Consider the following 11,467-nt stretch of genomic DNA (forward strand, 5'->3'; position numbering starts at 1 on the left):
TGCTGAAGCACCACTTTAGTCAAAGAAATCGACTCCTGGACTTACTCTTTGTAAGCCTGGTACTTACTCTATTGGTATCTTTTGCCAAACCGCGAAGTGACGGGGACGTAAACACACCGACATCGGAAGGCCTGGAAGAGTGGGGGTAGCAGGAGAATGTATGAGATAGCCAAAAGGGAAGCTAGGAGACAGGTATATATAGCCAAGGGAGTAGCAGAAAAGAAGAGGTTTGCCAATGTTCAGCGATGTGAGGACCAAAGAACTGAAGTATTTTGGATTGCAATACTGTGTGTGAAAGAAAACCATGGTCATAGGAGAGAAATGCATTTGCATGGATGATGGTACCCTTGCATTTAATGACTTTGCAAAGAAAGCGGTTTAGAGTTGCCATTATGAGAGACTGCTGAATATGGAGAATGAGTGGGAGGAGGAGATTCTGCCAAAGATTGACCCACTTGAGGGACCAGATACCCGAATCGATAGTACCCTGGTAGATAAAGCAATTAAGGATATGAAGTCAGTGAAAGCACCAAGCTCATCAGGAATCACCGCTGAGATGCTTAAAATATCTGGTGGTGTGGGTTATGGTCTTGTCACCCGCATTGTAAATCAGGTAGTTCATGAAGGTGTCATACCTAATAATTGGTGTAGCAGCATCATAGTCAACTGCTACAAAGGTAAAGGTGATGCTTTAGATAGAAATAACTACAGGGGTATCAAATTATTGGATCAGTTGATGAAAGTTACAGAGAGGGTCATAGCCCAACTAATTAGGGAGAGAGTTAGCCTAGATGAGATGCAGTTTGTTTTTGTGCTGGGCAGAAGCACCACTGATGCTATATTTGTGGTAAGGCAACAGTAAGAGGAATATCTAGCCAAAGATAAACCTCTGTACTACAATCAAATTGAAAAGAAAGCACTAACCCTAGTTTTTGGTGTTAAAAGATTTCACAGTGTATTGCATGGAAGACCTTTTGTTGTATTTACCAGCCATAAACCCTTCTATATATTTTTGATAAAAAAAATGTGATTCCAGGTTATACAGCAAATCATTTACAAAGATGGGCAACAATGTTACTGGTGTATAACTTTCAACAGTCTCATTGAAGCCAATATCTTTGTTAATATATAGTTGATGTATTTAGTGTCTTCATTAGTTCTGAGCTTAATTAATAATGATTTGATTTGCACTTGATTGTCAAAATTTGAACAGTTAATGCAAAAAATATTTTCATCATTTGCAAACCATGAATCAAAGGTAATATCGGCAATTGGGTCAAAAATAAATTCTGTAATGTAATTTGAAGCTGCTTAAGAGTTGATAGATAATTTTTGAATCAGTAATTCAATAACTTTAAACTGTGCCACCTCAGATTGTTTCTGTTGGTGTTCAGGAAGCGTTTCCATTTGTTCAGAAGAAATAGCCATTTTATCTCATTTTCGATGTCACTGTTGTAACTGTAAATGTAATTTGGACCGTGGTTAGTAGACGAGTAAGATATAACCTACTAGATTCCCGCAAAAGAACTCATAACACATTTTACTTGGATAAAAATGATTTTATAGCAATTGGCAGAAACAAAACTGCCTATTAGACAAGAAACCTGAGTGAGTACTCACACAAGGAAAAGAGACTGAATTTTTCAGGAATGCCAACAGGTCTTTACACCATGTGCACATGCTAAAATGGTTCACATTCCAAAAAGCTATTTTTGTCTTATCTCTTACATTAGCTAGGAGGGTATGTTTGGGGTGTTGTTTTCTTATTAACATTCCTTTATAACTTGTGTAAGATTTGTATTTTTTTGTTTGTTTGTTTAAGTGTTGTGGTTTAAATCCATTTTGTAAAGTGGCTAGTGAAATTGGTCAATCAAAAGTGAATCTGAGAGTGGTGAATCTATGTGAGATTATTTAACTTCAGTTGTGTGGTTTTGAAATTATATTTTTGCCCATTTTCTAAGTTCTCGGTAGTTGACTGTCTTTGATAAGTTATCATTTTTGTTGTTTAGCCTCAAGTCAGCTTTCGTTGAGCAGACCATTGGTTAAGGGTACTTTTGCCACAACTGTCCCAATTCTTTTATTCAATCCTAGTGAATCTAACAATGCTTTATCCGGCCTCTTTTCTTTTTAAAATTTATATTGTAATTTGTGGGAGATTTAGCTGGTAATTCTAGGAAGTCAAGTGACTACATAAAATCTCCTTTGTTGACTCATGCCATGAACTGTTAAAGGTGTTAATAAAGTGTGACAACTGTTAAAGGTGTTAATAAAGTGTGACAACTCAATGTTTTAGTGTTTAGGCTTTGTACTTGTCATGAGATTTCCTTCTGGTTTAAGTGTAAAGGTGGGTGTCTTCATTAATTTGGATTTTCATCACTAAGTGTAGTAAAGTGGTGGGTATGCAATTTTAATTGCTGATGAAATCTGTGATTTGAAGCTCTTATTTTGATGTGATATTACTGTTGTCTATTTTTTGATGTTGCTAATTACTACTTACTGTGTAGTTTTTAAAGATAGCACTGCAAATAACAAAACTTATGTCGATATGCAACATTAAGACTTTGTTGTCATGAATTTTGAATTATATTGGTTTTATCCATTTGAAAACTATTGACTCCTAAAATATGTTTGTAAACTTTTCCAGCCAATGGAAGCCAAAAAACAACATGATTCTTGGATCTTTTATTGAATATTTCTATGCAATCTTTTATTTTTTTTTTTATCATATACTGAATATTTGCAGAACAAAGAAAGCCGTATAGCAATATATGAGAATCAGCAATGGATGGCAGTGACAGTTTTGTTTGGTTTGGCTAGTTGTAGCATCCCTGTAGGGTTAAAAGCTGAAGTTTTGCTGACCTTAACAGCTCTGGCAAAAAGCCCTGAAATAGCAGGGACTATTTGGCAGGGTTTGGAATCATCTCAGGTAATACGAACATATTTAATTCTATTCCTTATTTGTTTTAGGTGAACAACATTACTTCATTTTTTCCCCCAATATTTTCTATCTAATTTTCTCTTCTAGCATGTGCAGGCAAGTTTATTTTTTGAACAGTTGCTTTTATTAGAACTTAGTGCCATTTATATTGCTTGGCACTCAACAGTTGATCAGGGTCATAATTCTAGTATACTTGGTCAGTAATCAGTCAGCTCACAAAGATTTTGAATATATTGTAATGGAAAATCTAAATAATCCAGGAATGCATGCAAATATCTTAAATGTGAGGTAAAAACAAGGGAGGGTGTGCAAAAACTAAGAGTTTATGGCTTGACATTAGATCAAAATTACTAACTGAACAGAAATTAATTTCAAATATTGCAACAGCCATTTAATTATATTGTCAAATTGTCACATAGCACTATAATATAAAAGTTGTGTGATTTTCAGATTGTAAGCACCATTAGCAACTCTAGCCAACACCACCAACTTGGAGGTATACAGGTAAGTTCATTTTTCAGTAAGCTTACAAAAAAAATGATTAACATATTGGAAAGGAATTCTTATAATAAACATGCCTTGAATGATAACTGATAAAAATTACCATTTTTGATATTTGACTCCTTTAAGGTGATGAGCTGGCAGAATCATTAGGATGCTTGGCAAAATGCTTAGTGGCATATTGTCTGTCTTTACGTTCTAGGACTGCAATTTCTAATGAAGCAATTGCTGGCGATCTGTTGAAATGAATGTAAATTTGAAATTTAATGTTGTATTAAATTAAAATATATAGCTTTGTAGTATATCTTCCTTATTAGAATGCCTTTAATTGTCTAAATTTACATTTTAATATTAAAATCAAAATACTGATTTGAATCTTCTTATTATGTTAGTTAAATAGCACTTGTACATTGACCATTTGTTACAATGTGAATGTCTCTCAAAAGATAAGGGTGTTTAGTATTTCATTTTTCTTATTTCTATTACTTTTCCACATGTTTATTGAGCTTCAGATTTTGTAACAGTGATTACAAATCAGAAATGCAAAAATAATAACTGATCATGTATTTTGAACAGGATGTTTTATTTTCAGTACTTAAAAACAAAGTAACTAAGGATAGAGAAACAGATAGTGAATTGAGTCTTGAAAGTGAACATAGTGAAAACTAGATTATTTCTCTTCCAACTTTTTTATATTCTGTATGTCTATATGTATGTTTCTGTATTTCCTGTCTCATAGTCATACATATAATGTAACTAATTTACACATAATCATTCACACAATGCTATACTAAAATATTATGGCTTGTATGTGTATGTGCGGCCACAAAACTTCAAACCATAGATAACATAACTGTTGCTTGTTTGACAAATGGTTTACTTTATTCTTTGGCATAAGTTAAGATCATTTTTTGTATCTCTGATGTAGATTTTGTCTTGTTGAGATATGTTGTTTATATTTATTTATTTAATTTTTGTCTTGTATCTTCTAGACTGAATTAGAAGAGGTTGAAAGCCGTAATGAAGAATATGTTTTAACAAGAGCCTTTCTTAACCTGATCAGTACCTTAATTGATCATTCCATTCCAGCTGGTTTGGGTGCTGGACACAGATCTCCTGGTTTTCAACCTTATTTGGATTTTATTATTGATGGAGTATTCCTTAAATGCTTTTCAAGAGCTTACAAGAATCCAACAGAAAAGGTAAGTTTTCTTTTTTCCATTTAATATAGAAGTTGGGTGCTTAGGAGTTTGAAAGTTGGATTACTAACTCTAATATAATGTGTTATATATTTAGCAGGTTTTGCTATATGGCTAATAATAAGAATATATAGTTCAAATATAAAAGTTATTTCATGGATAATCCCCATTAGTATGTCCTCTACATTTACTACTGAGTGAACAACTCAGAAATCAGCAAAAAACCCCAAGAATAATACTAAAAGCTGTGTTGCAGCTGTACTTGCAATATACTTATAGTACTTACTATAAGCTAAATGAAAACACCCTCAGCTACCATCAAGGCTTTTGTTTTTCTGCAAAAAAGATTTATATATGATAACCATAACTAATTGCTTTTTCTTGTTTGATTTCTCTATTATAGCAAGCTCTCTCACATTTTGCTGTATGTTATTGAAATGTGTTGTCTCTTTTAATACAAGCATTCCTACACAAATAACACTACTTAGCACTAATCTGTATGTAAACAAAATGCACCTTTCATGTATTTTATTTTGAAAGTTGTGATTCAGGAGGCAGCTACTGTGCCTAGGTTCTTTGTAGGTCCTCTGAGACTCTTCAGGTTTATGCAGTTGGTGTCTTGACTGCAGAAAAATATGAAAGATCTGGGTGGGGAAAAATTGGGTATAGTAGTTGGTTTGGGGCCTGGAAGGGAAGACATTGAATTTGTTTCAGGTGTGTTCAGGTGGCAATATGATACTGTGAGCTCTATTGCTGTAGAATAAAGTGAAAAGACGGCATGTCTGTTGGCAAGAGACTGGTGTGTGATGGTGGGTGAGTCCTTTTCGATTAACAGGAAGGTTTTTCAATGCAGTCTTGGATGCTTTTGTGTGTGGTAACAGGAATTTCCAGGTAGAGACTCAGCAGTTTTTCATTTCTGAAATATTCCAGGCTCTAAGGAAGAAGGCTAATCTTCAGAATGTAGTACACTACATGTTTAATATGGGTTATACCTATATGATATCAGTGAGTGTTTGTAGAAATGACAATGAACAAGTCCTTAATGCACAAAAGCAAGAGTGTTGAGGTTATAAACTAATCTTAGACTACATCATAGTTAGAATATGTGTGACCAGCCAAGAAATAGAAGCTGGATGAAGCCTGTCAGTGAGCAGTTTAGCAAGGAGATTTTTGAACCAGACACAATCAAATGCTTTGCTAATATCATCATCAGTAAATATTTTTTCTGAATTTCGCAAGAGCAATGGAACACTGGTGGGTAACATAGTAGAAATGTGTTCCACAAACCTGGTAGTCTTTAATGAAAGAGAATAAGAGTGACTTGCATTGTTAGAGAAGTTAATTAACAACTATCCTCCTTCTTCTTATATAGGATATGTACCTGATGTCTTTATGCAATTCATATCTAATCATTAACTCTGAGTAACTTATTATTTTGTTAATTACATTCTATAAATTAAATATATGTTTGATTACTTGTGTATAATTTTTCTCTTCTGTTTTATTTCTAGTGGGATGTTGCTATTAGAGTAGTGGAAATTCTTTACAAGATATTATGTGAACATAAAATTCAACCAGAACATTTTATTGGAGAATCTCAGATAGGACAAGGAGAAAATATGGCTATGCTGAATAGGCTACCTGGACATGTTTTGCTAATTCTAATGCTCAATGATTCTGGACTACTACAAATGGTATGTAGAATTAGGTTAAGAAAACCAAAATATGTTAATTTTTTCTTTTCAACAGCTTTATATAAACTCTGATTCTAGATATATTGCTAGATTATGTCATGATAGCTCACTGATCTTCTGAATTTCTCACTTCTCAGTTTCCAAAAACAAATCCCACAATATCCAATATTGTTTATGTAGCATACAACTTCTAGACAGTCATTTGGTCATTCCATGGCTTTCATTTAACCTTTTTATTACCAACCTGCCTATAGACGCCCATGAATTTTAAAAGCTTATATTACCAACTCTCCTGTATATGCCCAAAATAGCCTATTGATATTTACATGAAAAATTCAGCACAAATCTTATTAGTAAAGTCATGAAAAATACATTATTTTACTATGTAAACAATTGAGTTACGGTATCCAACATTATTTAGGGTGTGAATTTCTGTGAATTTTTTCCAAATTTTTTCTACACTCATTTTCTGAAAATTTTTAATACTGATGTAAAATGGATGCCAGTTTTGTTTTGTCAAGACGTGAATCAGAATTTGAAGTATTTTTAGTGGAAAACATGGAGAAATTAAACAAAATATACAATGAACATAAAAACCCCATGGTGTGTGATTATGAATTGGATATTTCAGTTTCCAAAAGTGAAACCAGTGATTCCATCAAAAGTTCCAATAGCAACAAAGAAAAATGGATTTTCACTTGAATGGAGTAAAAGTTTGAAAACTGTTTCTTAAAGACTTTTCTGAAGAGATTGGACCTAGTCACAGTCTTTCCCAGGAAACAAAGCTATTAGTTTGTTGATAAAAATTACTGTGGAAACAAATTGTTATGCAGAATATAAACAAAGATATGAAACAAATAGTTTTTGCAATTAATATTGTTATGGGGGTAAGTAAGCTTCTCAAAATTACAAACAACTGGAGCGGCAATGAATCTTTTGGAGATCACTATGTTTCCAGTATTATAACAAGGCCTTGGTTTTTAACATTATCACAGTATCTGCATGTAAGAGACACTTGTAATTCATCAGTACATGGAGAACTGATCTTTGATTTTTTATTTAAAATAAGACCCTTCATTGACTATGTTCAAAATACATATGAAACATTCTACAAACCAGGGAGAGACCTCTCTTTTAATAATGGTATGGTGGGTTATAAAGGTTGAGTATGTTTCTGACAGTATATGCTCTGAAAGCCAACAAAATGGAGGAGCAAAGTTTGAAAGTGTAGTGACGTCATCTTGAGGGTCTCCAGCACGCATGCACAGGGTTGGAATCTTCTGGAAGGCCTGCTGGAAGTTCCTGCATATGCAGGAAACTAGCAGCAGCAAAAATTCTCTTGTATCTCACTCAAAACGCTAGCAGCTGAACAATGTAGATGTGTCCTCAGCAGCTCTCTCTTCACCTCTGCTGCTGACCTGAGACGTTCGCAATTTGACCAGCTCTGTGTAGCTGGAGATTTGAAAGCGTTGCACATTTTCTAAACTGTGAAGAATGCCTTCACAATTGTGATTAAACCAACTCTGCTGCTTCCACACCAAGGCGACCTGGCTACTGATTGTCCTAAGATGAAATGCTTGTACAGCCGAAAATTAAAGATTGTTATTTGTTCGGATATTCTTGTTCATCTATTTTCCTTCCACATTTATGTAAGGAATTGTGTGTGGCACCCATCCAGTGCCATCCTCTCCTCCTACAAAAGATTTATGAAGCAAATCGATTTTTGTATGGGGAAAAGGGACTGTAATGTAAGCCATGTGGTTTAGGATTCATCACATCCTTACCATAACCAGGGCTATATATTATCTCTTCATTTTTTAGTTCGGTCAAACTTGGGGTGGATTTAGAAGCTGGGCCAGCATATCCATGTACCACAGTTGTTGCAAGTATGAAAAGGGTGCTGTTGGATATAAAAAAAGAACAAGAAGCAAAATTTTAAAAAAGAGGTGAAATAATCCAATGACAGAAAAGAAACTTGCTAGTGACCACATACAGAGATAAGAGGCAACTCAATTTACTACCTACATCTGCACAACAACGTGTAGATGAAAATGGCACCCCTTTCATTTCAGCTGATCTCCATAAATTAGAAAAAATTGAGGGTCACTGAATGGTAATTCTGTAAATGCTTTCATCAAAAAAAGGTAAGCTTCCAGTGGACAGTAAGTTGAAACTACCTTCCAGATTGCATTCTGCAAGATTGTATTATGTAGAGTGGGGTGCTTTACAAGTTTCCATGATAGAAATATTGTGGTGTGTGTGTAATAACCTAATGATCTGCAACACCAAATTCAGGAATCCAACCAGTCACCTGGTAATCATATTATGAATTTGGTAGCCACACTAGCTAGATTGACTACTTTCTCACCAGGAAGCAATATATTTGGTTGCTCATACATGTAAAGACCATCCCTGGTGAACTATGTATCCCTCAGTATAGGTTAATCGTTAGTGACTTCAGTCTTCAGGCTAGAAGGATTCCATGAAGCAGACCAGTCTGGAAAAGAGCGATTTGGTAACTTAAGGATCCTTTGAATAATCAGAGATTTAGAGATGTCCTAATGGAAGCATTTAAAGAAAATGAAGAGGAGTTACAGACATAGAGGACAACTAGAAGTTCCTATGGGACAACTTACTGAGAGACCCACAGACCACATTTGTGGCTGGTTCAAAATCCCAACCAGATCTAGAGTGACATGGTGGTGGAAGGACTGGAAGGGTGGTGATAGCTGAGAACTATATCAGTTAACTTGAAGGAGACTGGTATATCTAGTCCGAGGAGAAGCAGAAAGAAAGAAGTTTGCCAGTGTTCTGCTGTGTGAGGACCACAGGTGTTTCAGATTGCAAGATAGTGTCAGAGAAAATCATCATGTTGTAGAAGAGAAGTGCATTCGCATAGATGATGGCTCATTTGCAGTTAGTGATTCTGCAAAGAAAGAAGCTTGGAAAAGCTGCTAAATGTAAAGAATGCATGAGAGAAGGAGAGTCTGCCTAACATGAATCCATCAGAAGAACTGGCTATCTGAATTAACAGTAGCTTAGATAAAGCAATTAAGGATATCAAGACAGGGGAAAGCACCTGGTTCATCAGGAATTACTAGTGAGATGCTTAAAATATCTGGTAGAGGTGGGATAAGGCCTGGTCACCCATGTAGTTAATCAGATTATGAACAAGGCAGTCATACCAAATGGTTGATGCAGCAGCATTATAGTCAACTGTTACGAAGGTAAAGGTGATGCTTTGACAGAAATAATTACAGAGGTATCAAATTGCTGAACCTGGCATTGAAAGTTATAGAAGGGGAGTTATCCTAGATGAGATGCAGTTTGGTTTTGTGCCAGGAAGAAGCACAACTGATGCTATCTTCCTGGTAAGGCAACGAGATACTTAGTTGTCAATAAACCTTTGCATTTGGCTTTTATTGACATGGAGAAAGCCTTTGACAGAGTTCCCCACTCTCTTGTGAGCAATGCAGAAGCTAGGGATAAATGAGTGGTTGGTGACAGCTGTAAAAGCCATGTAAAAGTCAGTACGGTAAAAGTTGCCAATGAGTATAGCAAGGAATTTAGTGTCCAAGTAGAAGTCCACCAGGGATTGGTTCTTAGCCTCCTCTTGTTTATCATTGTACTCTTGGCCATTATCGAGGAATTTAAGACTGGCTGCCCTTGGGAGCTCCTCTACACTGATGACCTTGTTCCTATTGTTGAATCACTACCATAACTAGAGAAGAAATTTCAGGTATGGAAGCACAGTCTGGAATCAAAGAGCCTGAGAATCAATTTGGTAAAGACTAAAGTCCTAGCAGGTAAGAAAACAGACAAGTTACTGATCCCTTCAGGTAGATGGCCCTGCTTGATATGTAGAAAAGATGTAGATAGAAACTCCATACAGTGAACCCAGTCGAAGCTATGGACACATAAGAGGTGCAGCAGTATCACTGGAAGACTAATAGAGAAAATAGTCTTTGTGTCAGATGTGCAAGTACAAGGAATGTACAGAAAATGGACTCCTTCAAATGTCCAGGAGGATCCTTAGAAGTAGTAGATAGTTTCCATTACCTCGGTGACCAAGTTAGCTGTGGAGGAAGTAGTTCTGAAAGCATAGTTGCCAAAATGATGGGCTGGGATAAGTTCAGAGAGCAGCTGCCTTTGTTGATAACAAAGGGCCTCTCCCTTAGAGTGAAAGGCTCAATGTATGATACCTGTGTACAAACAGCCATGCTACATGGCAGTGAGACATTTGCTGTGACTACTGAGGATATGTGAAGACTTGAAAGAAATGAGGCCAGCATGCTCTACTGGATGGGTTATGCCAGTATGCATGTACCACAGTAAAAAGGATCTACAAGAAACACTGGGTATAAGAAGCATCAGATGTAGTATGCAAGAGAAGAGACTGTTGGTATGGTCATTTGATGTATATGGATGAGGACAACTGCATAAAGAAGTGCCAATCTCTAAATGTGGAGGGAACATGTGACAGGGGTAGACCCCTGGGACAATGTGGGGAGAAAGGATCTGCATACTTTAGGCCTCACTGAGGAGGTGACAAGGGACTGAAACTTCATGTAATTTGCTGTGCTTGAGAAGTTATGTCAAGCTAAGTAAAATCATGGCCATCCACACATAGAGGTATGTCCTCTATGGCCATAACCCCTCCCCCCTTCACAACCACATACACACACACACACACACACACACACACTCTGCAGGCCCCTCCAGTTTCTTCTCAGCATTACTTGCTATCTTCCTTCACACATGGCAAATCTTCTGTATCTCCCACCTCACTATTCCTACTGGTAGGCCTATTCTCTCTCACACTCTTGACTGTCTGTCTTTTTGTCTCTCTCTCTATCTCTCTCTCCTGCCTCCCTTGGCCTCCCTATGCTACTGGGATAGCCAAGTATCTCCTCTGTAGTGAAGCATGACTCTGTCTCTCTCCCTTTCACACCTCTCTCCACTTGTCCGACTGGTATAGCCAAGTGTCTCTTCTGTAGTAAGACAGTTATCCCTGACTTTTTATCATATTTCAACCACTCACCTGGCACATAGCCACTTCCCTTAGTTCCTCTCTCTCTCTCTCTCTCTCCCTCTCTCTCTCTCTCTCTCTCTCTCTCTCTCTCTCTCTCTCTCTC

At 36.3% G+C, this 11,467-nt stretch overlaps 1 protein-coding gene across 1 annotated transcript in view; it reads left to right on the top strand.

Annotated features, from left to right (window-relative positions):
* LOC106881660 (nuclear pore complex protein Nup205) overlaps nucleotides 1-11,467 on the top strand; it is a 331,146-nt gene that overhangs the window by 177,525 nt on the left and 142,154 nt on the right. The window contains exons 14-17 of the mRNA XM_052973459.1: nucleotides 2,744-2,926; nucleotides 3,389-3,442; nucleotides 4,432-4,641; nucleotides 6,150-6,332. Coding sequence (XP_052829419.1) covers nucleotides 2,744-2,926; nucleotides 3,389-3,442; nucleotides 4,432-4,641; nucleotides 6,150-6,332 — 630 coding nt within the window. The remainder of the gene's footprint in view (nucleotides 1-2,743; nucleotides 2,927-3,388; nucleotides 3,443-4,431; nucleotides 4,642-6,149; nucleotides 6,333-11,467) is intronic.

Source organism: Octopus bimaculoides, chromosome 15, assembly GCF_001194135.2.
Source record: "Octopus bimaculoides isolate UCB-OBI-ISO-001 chromosome 15, ASM119413v2, whole genome shotgun sequence".
Taxonomy (NCBI): domain Eukaryota; kingdom Metazoa; phylum Mollusca; class Cephalopoda; order Octopoda; family Octopodidae; genus Octopus; species Octopus bimaculoides.